The sequence below is a fragment of the Grammomys surdaster genome, unplaced genomic scaffold (genome assembly GCF_004785775.1).
Source record: "Grammomys surdaster isolate TR1022 unplaced genomic scaffold, NIH_TR_1.0 186, whole genome shotgun sequence".
Classification (NCBI taxonomy): Eukaryota; Metazoa; Chordata; class Mammalia; order Rodentia; family Muridae; genus Grammomys; species Grammomys surdaster.
Genome location: NW_021604631.1, coordinates 7,347,474 through 7,374,068, shown reverse-complemented (window position 1 = coordinate 7,374,068; position 26,595 = coordinate 7,347,474). Strand labels below are relative to the sequence as shown.

At 44.3% G+C, this 26,595-nt stretch overlaps 1 protein-coding gene across 1 annotated transcript in view; it reads right to left on the bottom strand.

The window, feature by feature from the left end:
- Positions 1 to 6,240: 6,240 nt before the first annotated feature.
- Positions 6,241 to 26,595, bottom strand: part of Tmem178b (transmembrane protein 178B) — a 366,359-nt gene continuing 346,004 nt past the window's right edge. The window contains exon 4 of the mRNA XM_028768428.1: positions 6,241 to 6,491. Within this exon, the coding sequence (XP_028624261.1) occupies positions 6,241 to 6,491 (251 nt within the window). The remainder of the gene's footprint in view (positions 6,492 to 26,595) is intronic.

Genomic DNA, 26,595 nt, shown 5'->3' with positions numbered 1-26,595 from the left:
AATGGGAATGGGCCTACGGACCACCCAGCGAGGAAAGGAAAAGTTTGGGCTCTAAGGGAGAGCAATGGAGGACACTGGGTTGTTTCCCTAGGGAGTCATAACAGGTCTTAGGTAGAAGGAGTAGTAGCCTGGCATTTGTTAAGGAGATGCCAGGCTGAGCTATGTAGCTGGGCAACTCCTAGGTTGGGGCCCAGCTTTCTGTTTGTTGGCTGTGAACCACCCACCCTCGTGGGTGTGCCATTCCCCTTCTTATTTGGCTAGACTCTAGTCATAAACAGAGCAAGGTCTTCTTGTTCTCTGGTAGAATATCTCGATGCACACAGGACAGAAGAAAGGCATGGAAATTTTGGGAGGGAATCAATTCTTTTCTCCTTTAGAATTTAGGATCCAAGCAAGATCATATAGGGGCGTGTCTCAACTTGACACATCCCTCAGGACCTCCTACCAGAACTGAGGTGCTATTGATGAAGTCACTAGCATTACAGCCTGACAAGAGAAAGCAGGCTCTCACTTTTATACTTATCTGCACTCTAAATATGAGAGAATGCTAAAAGCTTCAAGAATCTGACTTTGCTCCCCAACATGAGCATGTACAACTAGGAATGATAATCGAACTGTTAGAACAAACAGCATTCGCTCCATGCCTGCTTTCAAAGTGCACTATTTTAGTTTTCAACGCTCTTGGCTGTCATATGATCTCTTTGTATCGTCACTTCCGGTAACATGCAGAAATGAGAGTGCGCTTTGCAAGACTGGCCTTGAAGTAAAGGAAGTGAGTCTGGCAACGGGTAAAGACTGTGAAGGAGGCAATTTCTCTGGAGGCCTTGAAAGAAGAAGTGAATCCCATGTGCTTCAGTTGGATAGCTACACTCAGTTCAGCAACCAAGATGGCCTCTCCCACTCTACATTCTCGTCTTGGCAGAGCCTTGATGGAACCATTCCATTGTAGTGGCTGCACCTGCCAATAATGGGCAATTTGAACAGCGCACATAATTCATAGACACTTTGTGTTTGCAAATTGCTTTGCAATTTCTTCATCACCCTTAATATACCATGAGGTAAAGCGTTATCACCGTCCTCATTTTATAGATGAGGAAGTTCAAGTATGGAGAAGACACAGTGCCCAGAGTCACAAATCATTTTAGTACAGAGTGGAATGAAATGTTTCAGCACTGCTGTGTTATACAAGTGTAGCTTAACTAGTGAGTTTCTCTGGCCTCGGTGAATTTATCCCCATGACTAGATTGAAATGGCACCTGAAGAAAAGAAGCCGGGGAGAAAGGTGGGAGGGGGATATTTAGCTCTGGCATGAGCTTTCAAATGACTCCTTGCTGCCCTTCCAGTTTGTATTGCTGCCAAGAACACAAAGTCACTGATGCCAATTGGTGCAGTTTTGTGGTCATGCCACGTCATTTTGGTCCTATCTATTCACTCCATGACAACCATTCATTGAAGATGTTCTGAGATCTGACCCTTATGACTGGGTCCATGGTAGGGGCCTCAGAGCGATTGGGTTCTGACTAGTCTCTCAGTCTGTTGCCTGCTTTTCCCCTAGTTTCCCACAGGAGCATGTAATCCCCAGGGAGGAAAGCTCAATAGCTGGTAATAACCTAGTCTAAAGACTAGGACCAATGTCAACAAAATGTTTTGCAACATAGCAGCATGGAGGGAGAGATGGTAAACGTGACCCAGAAGTCAAGCACCCTGAGAGGCTCCAGAATCATTGGATGCATCTTCTCTTAGGACTTGCTTTAAAAAAAAAATCCACCCCTTTCCTCTGTCTATATGGGCTGGAAGATAGCAGCAAGGCTTGCTGTTATTCTCTGTGAAATCAGGTTTTCTGACTCATCATGTTTCCCTGGAGAGGGATGGATGTGTTCACTGGGGCATATCAGGCCAGAAGAAGCAGAGACATTTCCAGAAAAGAAGATTCTCTCTAACTATGAGAAGCAACCAGTATTCCACACAAACAAAGACAGAGGGTGTCTTGAGTCTATTTCTTCACCTACATGATTGAAAATCAGTGAATGAATGTTCCCAGCCAAAGACAGAAGACACCAAATGCTCTGAGCAATGAGTTTGACCTTATTATTCTGAATATTACATAGGTGGGCAGCAATAAAGACCTAAATAACACATCTTCCTGAAGTCAGGAGAAAAAAACGTGGTACTTTCTAATTAGGTCTCTTACCGTGTATATGGATGTCTAAGGAGATGCAAAGTTTCAGAGTACCCTTTCCTATTGAGGAAAGGTGACACATTTGGGTAGAAAACCTCCCCTGGGGGAGAATACACTAGCACGGTGTTGAGGCCCAGGCTACCACTGAAGGACCTGAGGCCAAAGAAGACTTACCTGGCTCTGAGGAAGCTCTCTAATTATGATTTCATGATCCCTAGAGGTGAGAAAGGGGGGCTGCTGAAAAACTGTCCAGTGACTAAAGCTAGAACAGATAGTTTCTTCTTATGTTTGTGATTCACACACCTCCCTGTGAGACCTCAGGCCATGGAAAACAAGGAGAGAGGTGCTTGAGGTATCTTGCCTCCCTAAGAAGATAACTGTCACAAATGGATCATAAGGAAAGCCAGGGGTGAAGGAAAGCAGAAAAAGTGCCATAATTCCCCAATGAGAACAGGAAATTGTACTTTGCCCTAGTTAGATCTCAACTTTCCAATCTAGGAGAGAGCAAAAGAAATGAATGTTGAAAGTGGCCTCGTGCCCTTGCTTTGCACAGAGCCCACAGCATGTGCAACTGTATTCCTTGTATACACACAGATATTAGAACTTGACCTGGGTAGGAACCAGGGTGCCCTCAAAAGGTTGGAGTCTATGATTTGGAGTTAGTGGAGTCTGCCCTAGAGGGTGTCACAAACCAAGACACTTCTCTTGGTTCTCCTTTACATATTTCCTAGCAACCTCACAGCCAGAAAGCTCCAGAAACTGCCTCAGAGGGGCTTGTTTTAACCAGTCGTCAATCCCTTGTAGTAGAGGGACACCTGGACAGAGATTGCTATCTGCTATCAGTGTGGAGACTTCTATGCTGATCAGGTGCCTGAGCTTGTTTTGTTGGTAAGAAGGATCAGAATCCAGCATCTGTGTCTGTCCCTGTCTAGCTGTAAGAGTGAAAGAGTTACTCTAAGGTCCTGTTCTGCTGCTGCTGAGTTGATGAACTGAGCGCAGAGAGTCTCTCACCTTCCTGGGAGTCCATCTGACGTTTCAGGAATGCTGTGTTTCAAATGAAGCCACTGAGTTTTCCTAAAAGTTTATTATGGTGTTGGGTGATTGGATAGAGCAGATGGTACGTTTAAGATCAGTATGATTTAAAAAAAAAAAAGCACAAATGAGCATTCTGTGAACAAGTATGTTCAAGTTTACTCCAGAAAAGTTTAAATAGTCAATAATAAAATGTCCCATTTGGCTTAGCTCCCTCCATCTTTTTGTAACTGGAAAACAGCTGGAATTAGCATCCAGTCACAGAAAAGTGCCCCAGGTGGGTGTTCATGGATACCTACCTGCTTATTCCTGCTCAGCTCAAGACACCCAGAAGGAAAACAAAAGATCTCTCAATCTGAGAGACTTTCATTTTTCCCTCAAATCTCAGTACATCTTTCACCTTAAGAGGAAAAAAAAAATCTAGCTTTTCAAAGAAAAAATTGTTAATTTAAAACAATTGAGTTTTTAGAAAATGATTTCCCTTATCATACAATACATCCTTTGTCTTTTAAATGATCCTTAAAAATCTCAATGGGGGAGGGGAAACCAGGAGGGGAAGCAGCATTTGATGTAAATAAATAAGTTAATTAAAAAAAAAAATCTCAATTGGACGCCAGCAGCATTTCCTGACACCAGCTTGCTGCTATTCAACTGGTACTCCTATTCAATTGGTGCTTACATGCAAGATCTGCTGTAGACTCTGACAAGGGCCCTTATGAGGGGGTCTTGAGAAATGCATCCACACCTGTATATGCATACACAATGACACACCACACACACACACACACACACACACACACACACACACACACACACACACAGAATGCACCAGAGTGACACACCCAAAGAGAGACCCACATTGAAATCCATCAGATATTATACCCAATAGGAGTTATACACACATACACATACACACACACACACACACACACACACACACAGAGAGAGAGAGAGAGAGAGAGAGAGAGAGAGAGAGAGAGAGAGAGAGAGCAGATGAGAAGAAGAACAGGACCTACAGCCTGGTAGATGGAGGGAGGGGAAGGAAGCTGTTAGGAGAGGAGTCTGGTAGGAACAGAGGATGGAAACAGGGAGCTGCGACAGAGCACGAGGGGGAGAAAGGCTGCCAAGTGGTTGGCAAAGTTTCCAAAGCAGATCTGTTCTGCAGCAGCTGACCTCCCCCTCTGCATGGCTGACCATGGTTGGGCCAGCTCAGGATTTTCTCCTTGCCTCCCCAAGGACACTTGGCACCAGCAGGGTTCCCAAGGTAACCAACCGTGAGCTGTTTCTGCCCTGTGGCATTCATAGCTCTGGCTGACTTCTTCACTTGCCAGCACCCAGTGCGAATTTGCTCAGGTGAGCCTGAGATACCTGGATGGCCTTGTCAGCTTGGATGGCACCTCAGTTTGGGTGCTAGCCGCTAAGCTAGATAGCTATTTTGGGATTCATGGCCTTTGAAGATCAAGAGGAAAGGGACGAGAATGGAAAGAGTCAAGAGTTTTCCATTACTTTACATCATGTCATACAAACGTGAGCCCACGGGACATGGACGTGCTCTCTCTGCGTGTGACTCATTTCCTTTCCTCTGTACAGGGCTCGCCCCTAGAAAAGGAGTGGATGTCCGGTGACAAAGGACAGCCCCCCAGTGGGGAGTGAAGGTCTTGTTTGGTATACGTACTCACACATCAGAAACCAGAGGCAAATTCCTTTTCTCTCCTGAACTGTATGTTTCCCCCTCGTCTCTTATGACTTTTGTGCCCAGCTGTGTCTTGAACTTGCAAAATTAGTGGACTAAATCTTGCGGAGTTCCAGAACCATACTGTGAGGTACCACAGGGTTCTCTGGCCCAGTAGTTTTGTCCTTGGTTTGCCCTCTGGGAATTTCAGCTGTACCAAAATAATAGAAAAAAAAATGCAACACAAACAATAAAATCCCACACTCATGAAATATTCACCACATGTGCACTCACATGTGTGTGACACACACACACACACACCACACTCACTTTTGTCTCTCTCCAGGGATCTGCAGCTGCTGCGTTGGCACCCCTGAAGGCCTGCCCCTCAAGATAATTCCCAGTTCTTGGGGCCTCTATAATGGGTCAAAAACAAGTGTAGTGAGAGAGACAACAGAGTCATATGATAGTTCCATTCACAGAGTGGAAAAGAAAAAAGTAACCACCCAACACCTATACGCATGTGCACACACATGTGTGTGTGCACACACACCCACCCACCCACACACATACATACACACACACACATCACAGCATTACTCAAAGGCTCCAATCTGCCCAGAGAGCACAGGCAGGGGAGGACAGGGTGGCCTCTTGTTTAACTGGGTGTAAGGCAGCTGGAAGGTAAGACTGGGTTTTCTGAGCATTCACTGAAATGTCCTTTAGTTGATGTGGCTCTTGCTTCTCAGCATCTCGTCTCCCCTTCCCACCTCGAAGCATTGTCCAAAGGTTTGGCCGCAAAGAGAAAACTTCCTTCTCAGTCTGTTTTCTCTTCCACTTGTGCTGTGTCGCTGGTGGGTTGGGAAGGAGCTTGGAACAGGAAGAGCAGAGAAGTGGTTCTGAAAATGGCCTCAAAGATGTGGTTACATTCTATGAACTCAAGGGTCTGAGTTTCCCCCATGATATGATGGCTGGGGTAGTGGTGGTGTCCTCTCCTGTTGGCCCAGAGTGTGGCACTTCCTTCTCTGTATCTGTGTTGCTTTAGACCACTGCCTCTGTCCCTTCCAGCTCACCACCACATCCTTACAAGTGACAAGGATCAAGATGCCTGTGGTGGCTTTCACTCTGTCTTGAAGAAATCATGAAGCCAAAGTCAAAAACGGATGAGAGAGCCACAGGATGGGGACACTTTTCCCATCTTGGACATGAGGCAACACAAAGTCCGGTGAGATGCAGGTGCCTGAGCCAACTCAACTCTATCTTGGCACTGGCATCATCTTGATTGAGTTTCATTTTATATATGTATATTATATATATATTTATATATATATATATATAGATATGGGTTTGTTTTGTTTTAGCACACTGTCCCATTCTCTGGTCTGGATTTAGGGCAGTTGGTCCTCGGGACAGGTTGAACAGAGGGGGCCAAGGTACAGAAGAATCCCGAGATTAGTGTGAGGCCCAGGCCGCCCCATGCACAGAACATGGACCATCCATAGCCATGGCTGATGTCATCCGGGAGTCCATATAGGTAGCGTGGGTAACGTGATAGCTCAAAGTTGATCCCAGCCACGCAGGTGCACAGTGAAATGATGCAGAAGGTTCCTGGAGACCAAGGGAGGAAACATGGGGCAGGAAAATGGGGAAGGGAAAGGAAGAGGGGAGGAAGAGAGAAGAGAGGTTAGGATTGTTACATTACAACTTCTTAAGTGGGGTAGATAAGGAGGTTTAGGGAAGAGTGGGCCCTCACCAAGGGAAGTTCATGAGAGGAGGGCACTCTTAAAGGCTCATTGCTTCTGTACTCTGCAATTGTTACCCATCTTGGACAGATTCAGGAAGTCTCTTCTTTGATAAAAATGTTCCAAATGAGTATCTCCTTAGAGATTTATATAGGGTAGATTGACCACAGAATATTTAATCCATTTTATAGAATATTTAAAATATGTTATCTTTCATTGGAGACACAAAACATCTATTTTCTTTCACAGATACATAACATATAAACTTAAGCACTCTTTCTTTAATCTAATCACCAACAACTCTGGCCACCAAGAAGCAAAACGCCTTCTTAGTCTGTTCTCTCAGTTGCCTGACACTTGATAATCTTCTCCATTTTTCTATAAGGCAACATTTCTGAAAAAAAAAATGTTCCATGGAAAACTAGCCCTCTAAAATACTTCTTTATAATATAGGAGGTGGTGGAGTCCAAACATGAGGACCAACATATGTTTTAACAACCTTGCTACCCACACAGGCATCAGTTAACTTATCTAACATGCTTCAATGAGAAATTTAACAAACCTATTTGATATTAGGATTATCTCTAAGATATCTTCCTCACCACATACATCCAAATACACATACAACACATGAGATATAGTCATCAAATTAACCTTCAACTATAAGATCATTAGAAGAGTTGAAACAGTAAAATGTATTAGGTTAATATGCCCATTCTTAATCAATACCAATATTTGGTATAGCTAGAGTGCATGCAAGAGCTTTTTCAGTATTTGCTTGCACGTATGTCTCATGTGACCCAAAGAAGCCAGTTCAGCAGAGTAAATGGAAAAAGCAGGACAGATGGGCTGTCTCATGAGGGAGGAATGAGAGGTGATGTGCTCTCCATTTTGTAAAATCTTTCTTTCTAATGTCTGGTTTTCTTTACTATCATGCCCTATGTCTTCTAGAAGGTTCTGGGAGAACAAGGAAAGGAATGCAGAGAAAGGCAATGAAATTCCTAAGTTTGTGACTATTTAAATGGCCATGGTAGCTATAGTCATACTTAACAATTAACAAGAGTTGTGCAACTAATCAAAGTACAGAGAAGGTCAGCAGGGTGCTCACAAACAGAGAAGGTCACAAACAGGGCACTGATGTCATCCCACTGTGGAAGATGGGTGAGAAGAATCTAAGAGCCAGAATTCAGAGAGGACTGGAGCAGAAACAACTTCTGGCCATGATAGGACTCACAAACTGACAGCCTCTATGGTCACTTACACAAGACCTAGTCGGGCAACATTCCAGCAAGAGAGGGGAAGGGCTTCACTACTTTCCATACCTGAGAAGCTACTGACAGCTGAGGGCTTCTGGGGAAGAAAGAGAGTCTGTTTTCCTTAAGGGTTTAACCCCTGGTATACTGACTATGCTCCAGCTGATAACTTACATCCATGAGTGTATGACAGTGTAAACTAAGACTTGGTGTTTCTGAGTAAGTGAGCAAGAGATAGAGAAGAAAGAGCACAAGTAAGTAAGCATGCGCGAAGTTGGGAGTGGATGAACGGGTGAGGGGATGGTGCTTGAAGGAGATATGGGGAGACGTGGGGATGAGTATAATCACACTACATGCTATGAAACTGTCAGATAATTACTAAAGATCTTATAATTTTAAAAGTGCCATGTGCCAGAAGTTATGTCATATGCTTAGCCTTCCTTCCTTCTTTCTTCCTTCCTTTCTTTTTCTCTCTTTCTTTCTTTCTTTCTTTCTTTCTTTCTTTCTTTCTTTCTTTCTTTCTTTTTTTTTACTAAGTTATTTACTTTACATCCCAATCACAGCTTCCCCTCCCTCCCAGACTTCCCTTTCACCTCCCCCTCCCTTACCCATTCCCCCTCCTATGGATATCAACCAGCCTTGGCATATCAATTTACAGTGGCTAAGCACATCTTCTCTCATTGATGCTAGACAAGGCAGTCCAGGTAGAGGAAAGGGATCCAAAAAGAGGCAGTGAAGACCAAGACAGCCCCTGCTTCCACTTTAGGAGTTCCACATGAAGACCCAGCTTCACAACTGCTACATATGTGCAGAGGGCCTAGGTCCATCCCATGCACGCTCTCTGATTGGCAGTTCAGTCTCTATGAGACTCTATGGGCCCAGGTTAGTTGATTCTGTAGGTTGTCTTGTGTCCTTGACCCCTCTGGCTCCTTCTTCAATCCTTTCTCCCCCTCTTCCACAGGGTTCCCCAAGCTCCACTTACTGTTTGGCTGTAGGTCTCTATATCAGTTTCCATCAGTTACTGAGTGAACCCTCTATGATGACAATGAATGCTAGGCTACTGTCTACAAGTATAGCAAAATATCATGAACAGTGTCAGGGGTTGGTTCCTTCTCATGGCATGACTCTCATGCTGGGCTAGTTATTAGTTAGCCTTTTCCCTCAAATTTTGTTCCATCTTTCACCCCTGTACATCTTGTAAGCATGACAAGATGTGTGTCTAGGGTTCTGTGGCTGGGCTGGTGTCCCAGTCCCTCCATTGGAAGTCTTGCCAGGTTACAGGAGATGGCTGGTTCGGGCTCCAGATTCCCATTGCTAGGAGTCTTAGCTAGGGTCATCCTCATAGATTCTTGGGAGTTTCCATTATCCTAGATTTCTAACTTGACCCAGAGACAGCACTACACCTTCCCAATCCAGTTGTCTCTCCCAGGACTTTCTCCCACTGCCCTATCCTCACCTCATCAGGGGTGGATAGAGGGAAGAGACAAGGTGGGGGAGGGGTGGGGATGGCCCCTAATTCTTGAAACAGCTCTGTTACATAGATTGTATTTTTATTTCTCTTACTGACAAGGGTATTGAGGCTCCAAAAGGTTAAGTCATGTGCCTAACATCACACAGCAGGCAGATGGGAAAGTCGGGCTACAATCTCAGGCAGCTAGACTAACAGCTTATAGTCTTACTATGATTTTCCTTATTTGTGGGGGAAGGGAAGGGTCACTGGATATTAACTTAGGGCTTTGTACATACAGGACAAGTACTCTACAACTGAGCTATATCTATCCCAAGCCGTCTTTTTTACTTTTTTTTTTTTTTAAGGATTTGCTAAGTTTCCCTGGCTAGACTTGAACATATTTTATAGCTCAGTCAGGTCTTAATTCTGTATTCATTCTGCCTCAGCCTCCTGAGTAGCTAGGGTGACATGTGTGTGCCACTGTTTCCAGCTCTATTGTACCATTGAAGACTGGCACCAGGCAGCTGGCTCCTCTCTATCCATCCCCCAATTGTCCACTGAAGTTCCAGCTGTGCTCTGTGTTCTACCTTGCTGATGCATGGCAGAGATAGACTGGATGATCTGTTGGTGGTTGTTAGGAGGAAGGGTTCTACTGAAGGAGAAATAAAGTCAGTCAAAGTTCAGATCACAGCGGGAGAAATATAACCAGGCAGTGAAGATAGGATGTGTTCAATGTTATCTATGACCTAACAGTTGAGAATTTAAAGCACAGGGGCTGAAGAGATGGCCCAGAAGTTAAGAACACTCGCTGCTCTTCCAGAGGACCCAAGTTTGGTTCCCATCACCCATGTGGCAACTCACAACTCCCTATAATTACAGTCTTGGGGATCCTAGCCCTCTGGGATACATATACATACACACAGACACATACACACACACACACACACACACACACACACACACCATGCACATATATAATAAAAAATATGAGTCAGTTTTTTAAAAAATGAAAAAAGGTGTAAAAGAAAATTCAGTGCACAGTGATAGAATAATCTATCAAGTTAAGCAAAGTTTTATTTTAGATTTTTGGGATCTCTTTCTCTCTCTCACCTTCTCTCCCTCTCTCCCTCCTCCCTCCCTCCTGCTTTCCCTCTTTTCCTCTCTCCAAAATGTCAGTCCTCACTTTTGCCTTTATTTCAGGTAGGATCTTTCATTGACCTGGTGTGTGCTAAGTATGCTAGGTTATCTGGCCATGGAGCCCCACATACCTGCCGATCTTTCCCTCCCCATGCTGCCCACACAAGTGTGAGCACCATGCCTGGCTTTCTGACCTGGCTTCTGGGGTGGAATGCAGGCCTCATGTTTACACAGTGAGCATTTTACTCACCAAGCTGTCTCCTCACCCTCTGTCTTGATTTTGTTTTTCTTTGTTTGTTTGTTTGTTTGGGGTTTTGTTTTATTTGTTTTATTTATTTATTTATTTATTTATTTATTTAATCTATTTTAACTAATAAAGGCACTGAAAAAAATGGACCACCTCTATGGAAAATGAAGGCTGTTGTTGCTTTACAGAAAATGATTGTTAAAATATTCACACTTCTAATCTATTCATTTCTCACTTGGGAATGAAGGCCAAGGTCTGAAATTGGCAGAGAGCGGCTGGGAAGGAGAGTCCACACAAGCTCAAACATTACATGAATGCAGACTCTGAGTTGAGATACTTGCCCTCTGCTTAGAGGCATATTGACTCCCTCTGTGCTCCCAAAGACCACTGAGGAGTAAAGAGGACTGACTATGTGTAAGGAGGAAGCTAAAAGAAAATCAAGGTCATTACAGGAGGTATGGGGTAGTCAGGAGAAGTGGGAACAGAGCCAAGATATACCAAGTAATGGATTAGTCTATGACTACTTCAAGAATGGTCAGAGTTTCTCCCTCTCCCCCCCCCTCTCTCTCTCTCTCTCTCTCTCTCTCTCTCTCTCTCTCTGTGTGTGTGTGTGTTTCTTGTGATTTTTCTTTTTATCCTGTTTGTTTTCTAAAGACAGAGAAAGGGCGGAGTCGAATGAGTGGGGAGGTAGGAGGATCTGGGAGGAGCTAGGGAGAAACTGTGATCAGAACACAGTGTATGAAAATTTTTCTTCAATCAAGTTATTATTTGTAGAGAAGACGGAAAGTAAGACACCAGGATGACTTGAATACAAGTGACATATGATTGTATGTATATATGTGTCACATTGTAAATATGTGTGCAAGTGTATTTACGTGCTTATTAATGCTTATACCAATGTTTGTGTACACATGTATTTGCAGTTCACATGTCTATATGTATGCCAGGCTTTGAGTTAATATATTTGTGTCCATGGCAACAGCAACAGTACCCATAAACCTCACTCATGAGAATAGTAGCCCCAGACCTGCTGAAGTCATGTAGCACCTTGGCTCACTGATCCTATGTCCTAGGGCGCAGGAGACCTCTGATGGCTCTCAAGATGATGAAGTCTGAATACAGACTTTCCACATTGGAATTGCTTGTTCATCAGCAGAGGAAAAAGAGATGTACCTTGACCTAAGTGTCACGCAATCTCAATTCTAACAAATCAAAGCTGCCTGCTCATGTCTTGAGTACTGTGGATAGTCTTCCAGTGGCTGACCTGGAAGTCCATTCATTAGTGTACAATTTCTAGAACTTAGGCTAGGTGCTAGTTTCAATGATGATCCTCTCCCGGCTTACACCCCCGTGCTTGTAAGCTTGGTCTGTAGTTGGTGGCACTGTTTGGGCAGGTTTAGGAGGTGTGGTTTTGCTGAAGTAAATATGTCACTGGGCTTTAAGGTTTAAGGTTTAAGGTTTGAGGTTTAAGGTTTAAGCCACATGGCATTCCCAGGTCACTGTCTCTGCTTGTGTTTTCAGTTTAAGATGTGAGCTCTCAGTTTAATGCTCCAGCGGTCATGCCTGCCTGCTGCCATGTATCCCCATAGTGATGGTGACGGGCTCATCCCTCTTGGAACATAAGCCCAAATAAAGCCTCCCTCCTATAAGTTGCTCAGTCATGGTGCTTGATCGAGCAATAGGAGGTAACTAAGGCAGGATAGAATGGGTTTTTGATAATATTATGCACACACAGTACAGGTACTTTATGTAGCACCATCCAACAGTGGGGTAAGTTCAAATCCGACCTGTCTTTGGGCCGTTCTGGACACTAGGAATCATGGATAGACCAGGACAGAGAATTCTGAGACGTAGATGTAGATCAATCAGTATCTTCCATACTGAATTTCTCTGGCAGTGTCAGAGATCACATAGGACTTCATAAAAACGTTAGAAAACAGAGGTATTAGTTTTCAATAGCTTCACCATCCTCTTCACTAAACAAATATAGGGACTTTGGGAGATAAGTTCTTGGAGGGAAGATCTACACAGCACACATCAGGAGAAAGATGTCAGGACATATGTGGAAGGTTTCAGAAATGAGCACTTATTCAGCTCACTCTATAGGAAAAACAGTGTAGCGGACCCTGGCCTCTGAGGTTGTGCCTGTAGACTTTGTCCTTCTACTCCCTGTGAGCACTTAGTGAGAGGCAAGCAGGGAGTCAAGAAAGGCCACTGGGATTCCAATGGTAATCTAGTATGGGTTATAGTAAAACAGCGCAAGAACAAGAACCCCATCCTCAAGGCCCCCTTCCCTTTGGAGTAGAGCTCACTCTGCACTGCTGATATCTAGTGCCTTCAAGAGTAGCGTGACTCGCACAGACATAGCAGCTGCAGAGCGTGGTGGGTATAAATAGTTGCTAAGCAACATCAGATCTGGGGAAAGGTGTGGCTTTGTCATGGCGGGTGCAGTAGGGGATAGTTCCTGGGTAGTGGGCTTCACAGAACCAGAACAGCCAATCAACAAACATTCGCTTACCTTTTGTTTGGACCAATCACTGTGCTAGATGTTGATGAGAGAAAAGGGGGAATAAGATATGACCCCTGCTCTAAAGAATCTTTAATTAAAACTAAAATAAAAAGCAATTTATGATGTAGTGGAGATATAAGCCATGCATGAATGAAAAACTGAGAATAAAGCAAAAATAACACCAGACAGGGGACTAAGGGATGTGGGCTTATTGTCATCAGCTCTGGACCTTTGGTTCTTTCTTCTGAGAAATCAGAGAGCTGAAGCAGAGACTCTAAGTTCCCTCCCTGGGGAACTTGGTGTGGCAGGGTCCAGTGAACAGTAAACACCCGGGGGCAGGGGGGAGAGGAATGGGTAGAGCAACTTCAATGTAGATGGCAGTGCTGGAGGAAGAGTGTTTCCAAGAGGAAGCAGGAGGCAAGGCTGGTCAGGAACCCTGGTCCCAGGGCTTCATGGCTGATCGAGAGAAGCATGCTAGATACCCATTACCCTTCCCAGTTGTAAGGTGTTCAGTGTCTGGTTTCCATGTCATATCAACTCCCATAATAGACCGCTGGTGGTTTGACTTCTACTTCTGCCCTGTATAAGAGCCAATGGAAATTTAAAACTAGCCAACTTATGGCTCTGTCCTATTAAAAACCTTTTATAGCATCCAGCAATATAACCTAAACTTTTCCTCTTCTCCATAAGGAGAATCCAGGGTGGATTCTGTTCACCTACCAGAGTAACTGTCCTACCTTGACCACACAGCCCTACACCCGAGCTATGCTTAAAAAGTCTCTGTGATTTTTAAACTAGAGAAGCATGCTTCACAATTGGGCCTTTGCACGTGATCTCTTGCCCAAGATGGCCTTGAGTTTCTGGTTGTCAATTCATATGTTATCCTGAGAGAGAGAGAGAGAGAGAGAGAGAGAGAGAGAGAGAGAGAGAGAGAGAGAGAGAGAGAGTTTTCAAATAGTTTCATGTGTAGATGTTTTTAGAACTGCCACTAGAAAAGAGAGGAGAAACACGAGAGACACTCCCAGCCCTTTCTCCTGTTTGAGCAGGACAGCTCTGCTTTGATCTGTTTCCGTGGAGAATTTCACTGGGAGAAAGCATTCCAAGATGTATGCCATTTAACGACCATGGTTCAGGTGTGCCACTGCATGGGCCGTCCTTCGGATGGCAACATCCAATGGCTGCCCTATTAATGACAAGCCTATACAGTTTGGCAGAAATGTCTTACAGTCTCAACCCTCCTGCCTGCTGGCCCTGCAAGAAGCCTCTGACTTCTCAACAGTCTCTAGGCAGCCAGCCATAGCCAGTCAGTCCCAGCTGGTAGGAATGAGAAATAAAACCTAATTAGCCTCTTGGTGCCAGGATTCTTGCTGCTCTGGGCTCAGAGTTCAGGAGTCCAGTTAGAATCAGATATGGTGCCATTCCAAGAAGCTACGGGCTGAGAGTTTACACTAACAAGGCCTGCTGGCATGCAGGCGGTGCCAACCTGTAGACCCATACTGTCTGATACCCCTATTTGTAAACTCTACCTGCAGGCAGGAAGCCACAGCCCAGGACAGCAACTGGTGGTGCGCCTGAGTGCTGCCATTGCTGACTCGCCCACAGCGCCTGCTTCCTCTCATGTCTACCTCAGGTTCTTCCAGGAAGCACACATCTAACGCCATTTTGCAGCTACCCACCCTGTGCTGCATGCTCCTATCTCTGAGCCCTGTCAACGCCTGGCTTCGAAAAGGACAATCTATCTCAGGGTTCTAAAACTGTTTATATAAATGATGCCCTTTAGTCCAATAAGGCCAAAGGAGGGTATGGGGCAGAGTAGATTGCCTGCCCTCTGTGCTCCAAGTACATGCAATTCCCACAGCCGCCAGAAGAGGGCACAAGATCCCCAGGACTGGAGGTACCGAAGGTTCTGAGCTGCCATGTGGATGCTGAGCGTTGAACATCAGTCCTCTGGAAGAGTTTTCTGCCCAAATTCCCAACTCCTGTTCTTAATCCAAATACGGCTTCCCCCTCCCCCTCCTTCACATTACTACCATCTCCAGTTAATGTTTCTGGTTGCCAAATACTAGAGCCCTGTTTTCTCCTTCTCGCTAGCTGATAGCCTCCTCCTGCTTAGATATCTCCGGGTTTCCAAGCTGCCCCGAAGCCAGATGTTCTTCCAGGGTGTGTCTCAGCCTCCACTTGTTTTTGACTTGCAGGTTCCTGCTTTTCCACCTAAACTACCTTACACACTCTGGCAACAAAGCCCTCTTCTCTGGCCAGAAATGACCCTAATACATGACTGAGCTCTTCTATCCCAGTAATAAGGCATGTCTCTCTGGGCAAACAGAGAGTTCAGTGCTACTCCTATGCTATGTGCATATTTTTACCCCACACTCAAGTGTTGGAAATGGAATCCCTAGATTCATATGTAAGTATATTTAAAGGTAGAGTTGCAAGAAGAGTAATTAGAATCAAATGAATGGTGTTCTCATGAAAAGAAGAGACTGGAGAGATGGCTCGGCAGTTAAGGGCACCTGGTTGCTCTTCCAGAGGACTAGTGTCCAATGCCCAGCATCCACATGGCAGCTCAGACCTTTCTGTAACTCCAGTCCCAGAGGATCTTGTGTCCTCTTGTGGCCTCTGAGGAGAACTGCATATACTTGATGCATAAGACACATAGCAGGAAAAAAAAAAAAAAAACCAACCCCAAACCCAAAAAACCATATACACAAATATAAAATGTTCGAAAACTATTTTTAAAAATGAAGAGGAAGAGTGACTTGAACAAGCACCCTTGCTCTGGCCAGATGATGCCCTCCCCCTGATGTGATGAAGAAAACGGGCCCTCACCAAAGGCTGGTGTCATGGTGTCATTTGGCAGCCTCCAGAACCATGAGCCAAACAAGTACCCAGTCTGAGGCAGTTACATGTCTCACTTCATGGTATAAATACACCCTGAGAAATGCATCATCATGCAATAGTAACTGCAAGAATACTATGAAAGCGTATGGGAATAGGAGGAAGGAATTTCTCAGTTTCATTCAGATCTTTTAGCATCACTGTCATGCACCTGGCCTATTGCTGACTACAAAATCAATAAGAAGCCGTATTAGTTAACTTTCCTCAATGCTGAAGCAGACTATCTGGTAAAAACAACCTAAGGAAGGAAGGGTTTGATTGGGCTTACAGTTTGGACGTCCAGTTCATCATAGTAGGGTAGGCATGGTCAAAGGGGTATGAGGCAACTAGGCATACTGTATCCTTAGTCAAGAAGGGAGTGGGGAGAGATGCTGGTGTTCACATGGCTTTCTTTTTATTCAGTCAAGAACTCCAGTTCATAGGAAAATGGTACCAACATTTAGAGTGTGTCTTCCCACCACAATTAATCCAGAAACTTCCTCACAGACATTCCCAGAGGTTTGTCTCCATGGTGCCTCTAAATCTCACCAAGCTAAACCTCACCAATCATTAACCACTTCCACACTGGACTGCATTCTGCTAAAACAAAAAAAAAATGGACTAAGACATGCATAAGCCAGTGTTTGCTTAAGTCTCTGGCTTCCTTTGCTCCATCAAGGCCTTACTTAAGTTATAGGGTGGCCAAGCGTCCCAGATGTCCTAGGGGTTATGAGAAGGAGTGTCTGGAATGTGACTTTCAGGACTAACACTGGGAAGCCCTAAGCAGACTGACTACACTACCTAACCACACTTTCTACTGAATTTTTCAGAATAGTGCTGTCTACTCTGGAAGCAGGAGACAGATCATGGTGAGTGCATCATGGAAGTACTACTGCTTATGTCACATTGAATATCATGCCTCAGTCAGGACAACACAGAAATACAGATCTGTGGAATGCATTGGCAATGTTAAGAAATGCCAGTCCGGGACAGCATTGGGAATAGCTAATTCTTTTGTTGTTGCCCTGAAATGTTACCAGGAAGCACTTAGCCATGAGCCCAATAATACTTCCGTCTCATCCCAGTACCATGGGAAGAGACCACCCTATAACTTAAGTAAGGCCTTGATGGAGCAAAGGAAGCCAGAGACTTAAGCAAATATTGGTTTATGGGTATCTTAGTCCATTTTTTTTTTTGTTTCAGCAGAAGGCAGTCCAGCGTGGCCGTGGTTAATGATTGGTGGGTTTTAGCTTGGTGAGATTTAGAGGCACCATGGAGACAAACCTCTGGGAATGTCTGTGAGGAAGTTTCTGGATTAATTGTAGTGGGAAGACACACTCTAAATGTGACCACGATGTATTTTTTTTTAAGCTGGTGTGCACAGTCATAGTGTTAACTCCTTATTCAGGTTACTTCTGAGCATTAGGTATATAAGGCCAACAGGATGGTGTGGCCTCTGTGATAGTTGCTGTGTTAGCCTACGAAGCAAGGGGAGGGTATCACATGTGTTTCCACACCCCCTTAAGGATGCTCAGAGAAGCCATGGCAGTGATGCCACAGCAATGGACCAACCCTGTGGAGAAATAGCATCAAAATTTAGGCCTCAGGCTAGGTAACAGGAATGCTCTTACTAATTCAAGAAACCATCTCCTAGGAAACCGAGGCCCATTCTAGGGTTCTTACGAGAATCCAGATCAGTTACATATTGTGTACACAGGCCTTTTCACAAATATCTATTTCTTCTGTGACCAAGATGTGCCCAAAACCTCGCTGGCACGTAATTTCTCCAGCTTTCTAGAGCTAGAGATCCATCTGTGTGACATTTTCTGCTCCCAGGAATGAGGGATGACGTCTTTGTGTCCCCAGCCCTGGCCTGTTTCCCTTGTTGCTGTGCAGAAGAAGGCCTCTGTTCTAACAGGAAGCCCCCGGGTTGCTGCAGAGATGCCCTTGTAGGCAGGCATGATGGGGTGCCTGAAAAGCAGCCTCTTCCCTAAGATCACCCCTCAGTCCCCATTTGATCTTTAAAACTTTAGAGGTGCAAATCAGCAAAGGGGGGGAGGATTCCTCCTCCAGCACTGAACATTCATCCTGGGAAGCTGACTACATCTTTCCTTTGCCTAGATTAAATACCCAGCAGCATCCAGCTCTGAGAACACTTTATAGCTAGGCTCAGACCTGCAAGGAATATAAATTACCATTGAATTATACACCATTGCATCATCAACCATCAACAGTCAGGTCACAGGGTTTTACATCAAAGGTGCCTTTGGGATTGGCTGGGATGAGGCAAGAGATGTTGGATGTGTTTGGGAAGCGAGGATGTTGCAAGGAACGGGGCCCTGCATCGCCTCTTTCTGCAAGCTGTGAAAATCTCCCAGGCTGAGACACTGCCAGGAGCAGAACCCAGAAGCACTCGGGACAGAAGGATTTGTCTTTTTAGTCCTGAGGCTTTATCTTTATATTACAAGGCTGTTCTACATCCCAGCATGTTTATGCTACAGTAACGCAGCATTCCAAGTCAAGCAACTATATTGCTGGGCCATTCATAGATTGGCATCAATTCTAGAGAGAATAGAGTTGGCCACTTAATTTAAAATCTTTACTTGATGTATATAATCTTTTTTCTGCATGTATGTATGTATATACCATGTGTGCTGGGACAGGCAGAGCCCAAATTGCGAATCAGATTTTCTATAACTAAAATTATAGGTGCTGGGAACCGAACCTGGATAATCGACAGGGGCAGTAAGCACTGTTAACTGCTAATCTGTTTCTCCAGATCCCACGTAACCTTTTTAAAATCTGTAAGTTGGACACCTGAGGGTACAACCAACCGTGGGTCAAAATGTTTGGAAAAAATATTTTGTTCATATGACTGGCCCATTCAAACATGCCCACTGATGTAATAGTGGCTCAGACATCATAGGAGTAACCAACCAGTTTCTGATTGGATTTAAGTCCCACCCCAGAAGATGAAACCCATACCTGGGACCATGGTTGGCCCAAGAATGTGTAGCTACATAGGTCATATGCCCTAAGGGAGCACCTACTGTTCTTCTGCTAAATGAGCCCAGTTATAAACTGATTCCTTCCTAATAACTTGTTATACCCACAGATTGGTCTCAACCCTCAGCAGAGGAGCCTCTATTAACAGCAGGTGGTGATTGCTGCAGACCCCCACAAGTATCCAAGGGGCGGAGTGTGAGAGAATACAGAATGCTTGGCCTTCAGTGAACACCTATACTAATCCCTCCTCTCGAGGCTCAGGGATCACTGAAGAAGAGAGAAAAGAAATACTGTAAGATTGAGAGGCTGTGGACGGTTTCAGGAAAACAGTGTTGTCTGGACACACCCGGGCAGCTGCACACATACACTCACAGAGGTCACGACAGCACGCACAAGATCTGTGCAAGTTCAAGCCAGACCAATACTGTCGTGGAAAAGGTGAGTGGACATGAAGTCTTACTCAGAGATGAGGAGCTATTAGCAATTGATACCTGCTAGGAAAGACAGAGTCAGTTCTCTCTGAGAGTGGGGGTCCTGATAGATCTGCCAACTGCACTCCCGTGGTGTCCGTGAATACATGGACAGCACAAATATTGGACTTGTTGGGTGGAAATATGAGAGTACATAAAGTTGGGTGGGTAGGGGAGGGGGTGGGTCTTGGAGAAGCTAGGGGGTGGAATGAAAAATGTCAACACTTGTTGTTTGAAATTCTCAGACTACTTTTTAAGGCGGGGCAGGGAAGAAATCCTGTTTGTAGTGAAAGTAGTGACTTTCCCCTTGGGGTCATTCACTAGATAACACAGTGCAGCACAGCAGCTCACACTGCTGACTCCTTCATCTTCAACTTTCAGCCTCTAGAACAATGAAAATAAATTTCTATTGTTAAAGCCACTTCGCCTGTTTTTTTGTGTTACATCAGGGCTAGCACACTGATGGAGCTGGTATAGAGACGATATTGGTCTAATAGAATTACACTTGAATGTGTAAAACACTGTAGTAAAACAAGACTGTCTGGGCTGGGCAGAGGACTCAGCTGGGAAAGCTCTTTCCTTGTGAGCATGAAGATTTAAGTTCAACCTCTGGAGTTTACATTAGTATACTGGACTTGGTGCAGAAGCTTGTGCTTCAGGCCCTGGGGAGGTAGAAACAGAAGGATCCCTGGAGCTCAGTAGTCTGCTAGTCTAGCTTAATTGATGATCTCTGGAACAATGAGAGGTCTCAAAGAGGTAAAAATGTTCCAGAGAACAACATTTGAGAGTATCCTCAGGTGGCCACACATACGAATACATGTTTACCTGAACACACATGAACACATGCATGCATGTACACACACACACATACATGTGCACACACAAATGCATGCCAAAAAGTCTACATATACACACACATGCACACACAAACACATGCCAAAAAGTCTACACATACACACACATACACACATGCACACACAAACACATGCCAAAAAGTCTACACATACACATACATACACACATGCACACACAAACACATGCCAAAAAGTCTACACACACACACACACACACATATACACACCAAAATGTTTGTTTCCAGACTTGTTACAAACTCACTGGCCCTGGTAGCACTTACACTAAAGTCAGAGCCTTTAGAAGCTTGTGAAAACATCTAGCTGGGTGATCAAAGGTAGAGGGATGAGCTAAGCTTTTCCTTACAATGAGAAATGACCAAGGTCAAAGTGTCATTGTCAGGATTCAGACCTTTCCATCTGCTGCCCAGTTAACACCAAGTCTCTCAAGTTATCCTTTAAGGGCCAGCCCATACACTGAGTATCCAAAGGGCCTTTTCTTCCAGTGCACCTTGCACAAGATAACCCACAGCTCTTCTGAACTCCTGTCGCTTCCACCATTGCATGCAAGTAACTCAACAACCGATCCTAGACACTGCCTCTGGGTTGAGTTTGTGTCTAGCTGGATTAATTTTCACAAGGGCCAGGTGGTAGAGGTGTGTCCTGGGTTATACACAAGGGGGTTTCAACCTACAGAGTTTTCATTTCATATATTTCTATATTTTATTTATTTCATATAGATCTTGAAACTTAAGAGGAAAATGAAATAGACATGTACCTGATCCATCCAGTCTCTGGAATGTCACTTAAATTGTGATTTTATCACAGGGTGTTTGTGAATCTCAGTCAGTCGTTTGGAGTCTCTCTCTCTCTCTCTCTCTCTCTCTCTCTCTCTCTCTCTCTCTCTCTCTGTATGTGTGTGTGTTGTGCATGCAGGAACTCACACACCCATGCTTGAAGTATACCTACTTGTGATTCAATTGGTACCTTGGGTTTCAGGAACCATTTCTTTTTTTTTTTTTTTTTTTTTTTTTAGTTTTTCAGAAATTCTGCATCAGAATAATACCTTCTCCTCAGGATTATTTTGAAGAGCGATAATAATACATGTGAAAAAGCTTAGAGAAGTTAAAATTGCTTTCTATATGTAAGGTATAATATTAGAAATGGAAGGCTTTAAGTGAGGCGGAAGAAAAATGGTTCTTAAGGACAGGCAAGAACTGTAGCAGCTGTTTCCATCTCTGTCAGCAAGTTCACTCTTTTGTGGTCTCGGCCCAGGATAAATGCCAACCCAGAGCCACTGCTCTCAACAGAAACCAGGGAAACCATGCTCAGGAAGCTTGATTCTGTGCATACTTACAAATCAGGGATCCCAAATTCCACAGACTTTCTTGGAAACGAATTTGTCTTTGAACCCCTAGAGGTCACCATCTCTTGTGGAGTCACGTGACAATCCTGGGCATTATGGTTTGTATATGTTTGGCAGAGGGAGTGGCACTATTAGAAGATGTGACCCTGTTGGAGTAGGTGTGGCCTTGTTGGGGTAGATGTGTCACTGTGGATGTGGGCTTTAATACCCTGGTCCTAGCTGCCTGGAAGCCAATCTTCCACTAGCAGCCTTCAGATGAAGACATACAACTCCCAGCTCTGCCTGTACCATGCCTGCCAGATGCTGCCTGGATGCACCAGGCCTGCCTGGATGCTACCTTGATGACAATGGACTGAACCTCTGAACCTGTAAGCCAGCCCCAATTAAATGTTGTTCTTATTAGATTTGCCTTGGTCATGGTGTATGTTCACAGCAGTAAAACCCTAACTAAGACAGTGGGTATATGAAGAAGTTTGTCTTATCAGTGGGCTCCGTCAGGAATACAAAAAGGAACCAGCCTCAAGAGAAAAAGTGAGAAGAGTTACACAGTTTGATTCAGGGACCTTTTCAAAATCTTACTTTGAGTTCATTTTTCCTCAATTATAAAGTGACTGAGGAAAAAGTTAAAATTAATTTAGGGATTTATATACTACTTGAATAGATGTCTCAAGTCCCCCTGCTTCATGTCCCTGCTCCTCTCAACCACTTATCCTCAGCGAGAGGTTTCAGATATTCTAATATCTGTATTCCCTACAAACTTATCTTAGTTGTTCTGCACTTTGTATCAGCCACTAAACAGGCTTTTGCCAGCATTCAATGTTCATATCTAAATCAGTGTGTGTGTGTGTGTGTGTGTGCGTGTGCACATGCATGATGTAGGGTATCTTCCTCAACCACATTCCATCTTTGTTTTGGAGCCAGCATCTCACTGAACCTATAGCTTGCAGATTAGCTGCACCAATAACTCCAGATATCCACCTGTCTCTGCTCTCCAAGGACGATGGTCATAGATGTGTGCTGCCACACCTGGTGTTAATGTGGTTGGTGGAGATCCAAACTCAGGCCCTCATGCTCGGTGGGCAACAGGCATTTTATAGACTGAGCCAGATCTTCAAGACCCATGAAATCTTAACTAGAAAATAGCTTACACCGTAAGTGCCAAATTTAGCATCCTTCCCCTGATGAGCGTTTGTGCTGTTTCAAGGTTTTCAGGATTACAAAGAGTGCTCGAGTCAACATGCAAGGTGAGGTGTATAGAAATGCTCCACAGAGTTCCTCTGGAATACCGAGGGAGTCTTAATGGTTACTTATACTTATTAAATGATAACAATGGCTGAATTTCATAATTGTTAATAGCACATTCTCCTTCACTTTTTCTTTTGGCTAAAACACCAGCACTGCTCTTTCTCACGAGGAAGCCATTCTGTGGACTCAGTGATGAATTCAGGGATAGTCATTGAAGTCCAACCTCGCTACTATGAGTTCTGTATTTCTTGGGGTTATTCACAAATGTGTATATATATGTATATGTACAAGTATATGTGCAATGAATATATTAATATACACATACTATATTGATCATTATTATGTTAATATATACAGTGAATTAGTTTCCTATTCATGAAGCAATCCTACGTGGAATTAAATTATTAGATCTGAAGGTCTCAAGCATTTGACAAATATTTGATTTTGGCATCCAGCCTCAAAGTATTTGACTGCAGAAAGCACTGAGAACGATCCATCCATTTTCTTCTGCCACACTCATTTGAAAACACTAGTACTACGGATGAAGCAACTGCTGGCGGGGTCTGCTTTGCCCACCTGATCTTGGACGTATCGTCCATTGTGAAGGAGGATCTGATATGAGCATTCACACAGAGTGGGAAGAAGAGCTCTGGATAGGAAACGAGTTAAGAGTGTAGCAACACATATTTTTCCATGTGAATCTTTGCAGCGTCTTATCCATCTGGGCCTTGGTTTAGAGCTGAGAATTAGTGGGATCCAACTGGCTTCTCAACTGAACAGAGTGGCAGCTACAGCTGTGCAGAAAGGAACATTCTCAAACTGTGATTTGTGAGCTTCCACGGGGAGAGCCACTTAGAGCATGCCATCTTCCTGCCTGCTTCTCTTCTCTCCTCATTCTGGGAACAGTGGTCCCTGAGGCTAACTGGGAATCTTGGGGCAGAAGGCAATCCTACCTGAGTTTCTTAAGGGGAACAGTGCTTGAAATGACAGCTTCCTGCAGATCTTGTGTGTCACTGCAACCTCCTACTTACTCTGGTCTTTCATTTTAAGTATCATCAAGACTTTTGCAGAGAAAGCCACATCATACCCCTGGTAGGGGCACTGTCATGAAGCCAAGCTTCATGTATCAAGCTGTATCACTATTTGTAAAGTCATGTTTGGTAGTCACATGGCTCTCCTGGTCTAGGAGTATGTTGGGTCAACCTGCACCAGCTTCCCGATAGAAGTGCAACAGTAACAAGAGTGTGGCTTAGTAGATTGAGTTCTCTACTAAGAATCAGAAAACCTGGGTGCTGGCTCCAAGCCTTCCCATAAAATGAGATAGTCAGTTCACCTCTCTGGGCTATATTATCCTCAACCACAGGGGTAGGACCAAGTGTTAAGGGCATTTCTATCTTAATGTCCCTACAACTCTAGGCACTGGGCTAAGGAGGGGGCTATTCTCTGACTTGCTCTGGGTCTGGCTATCAGTAGTTCTGTCCAACATGAACTTCCTGGAGTGATAACCCTCTTTCCACCCTCTGGAATGCCTAGAAGGGATGGTAGACCAGAGCAGTCGATGTCATTATTTGGTTGCAATGATTGTACATGATGCTCAGCTCCAAATTGCCTTGATTTGAAACATGGAGGGATAGAGCCCAGCTGTTTAAGTGTCTGGAAGAAATTGGTTCCTGAAAGAAAACTCTGGCTTGTGTCCTATCTGATCCAACCCAGTGCCATGTTAATTAGTACAGGAAGAAGCTGGGGTGATGGCCGGAAGATCAGCTAAGTCTGCCACCTGGTTCGGTTTATGTTTCCATCTGCCCAGTACACAAAAGTTGGCCTTGGCCTTTCTTTGGGAGAAAAATCTATATCCAAGTGATATTTGTTTTTTACATCTTCACTTTAGTTACTGAATACAAATATAGCTGCTTACGGATAAAATACTAATATATGTGTATTCATGTAACACATATATACATATACATGCATACCACATATATATTTGATAAGCATTATTTTATATAAATATTTAAAAGAAATATTAGCCTCTTAAATTCTGCAAGAAACTTTATGAAATTTAGATGGGGAAACTGAGGCACAGAGAGGTTTCATAAATTGCCCGAGGCTACATAACTAAAGGCAGGAGAATGGAGATCCGAACCCGTGCTTTTGCCACATGCTATGTTGTCTCTCACCACAGCTACTTCGTGTTCATGTGGCCTGCCTGTTCAGACAGAGCAGAGAAACTCTTATCCCCCAAGAGTCCACATCCCCAGTGATATCTGAATATAATTTGTCAACTAGCTGACTCCCAGTGAGAGAAAGGAGGATGTTCAGGAAGAGAAAGGTACAGAGGCTAAGAAAGAAAATAATTTAAGGGCAAGGCGGTTCAACTTTCACTGTAGCTTCTCAGGAACCCAGAAACTAAATTGAGTGGGCAGTAGGAACGGGTGGTCAGCAGAGAATCCACAGAAGCCCCGAATGCCTCAGCACCCAGAGGGAACCCCTCCCTCAAACACGCTAGCTGGAAATGGGCCTCTACCTGGCAAACTTCCTTGCTCTGCCTTCCTCTCAAGCCTCTGAGGGGTGATATTTATCCACTCCTCTGCATTATCTATCCCTGTTCTGCCTTCAAACTGAAATGAGAGGAAATGGCACAGAAGAGAGGTGGGCTGCGAGCTTGGAGCACCTTACTAGCTCTGTTATGGAGAAAGCTGTATAAGTGTGGGCAACAGCAGCTAGACTCTGGCTGCAGCCAGGCTCGCCAATACCTCCCCAATGCTTCCATTTTAGAATGATTTGTCCGAGAGGACGTTTGTATCTACAGATATCATCCAGAACTGTTGAGTCATAGTCAGGCTAGAAAATGAAAGGAAAAAAAAGCAAGCTTCCAAGGTAGCCTTTGCTACTGAGAAGTGAAGCTTTGTGTCTGGGCCCCATAACTTGACCTCCTCACAAGCTTGCCACTTAGGGAAGGCAGTCATCTCTTCTATGGGAAGGAGAGGTTTGAAAAGACACAGACTTTCAGTCTGAATTCTCCTGAGGTGAGCAGAGACATTTCCTGTTCACCAGTCTTAAATGAGAAGGCTGAGGGGAGAGACCATCTCAGCAATGCTCTCAGCCATACTAAGTCGGGAGCCATAAGAAGCCATTCCCGGAGGCTTCTGGGAAATGTGATTTTCACAGAGCTTAACTGCTAATGTTAAAAGCTGAGCCACAGAGAGCATTTTAATTAATTACCTGTTATTTTTAAGTAAATTAGAACCAAGAGTGTGGTAACATCTCTGAGGAGGTGCAGCTGAGTTCTGTCAGAGCCGCATTGGAAGGGCACAGCCTTGATACACCTTTCTTTCAGGGGTCCACATGGGGGAGTGTGGGTTTAAATATCATAGACTCATACTTTAGCTTTATATAAAGCTCCTTAAGCACTACTTTTTAGGTAAGAAGGAATCTTTGCTTCATCTGCAACAGACTTTAGTTACATGGTGATATATCAAAACAGAAATGTACTCATAACATGGGAAATCCAACAGTGGGCTGAATAAGGACCTAAGCCCTTACTTCTGGAAGATTGCCA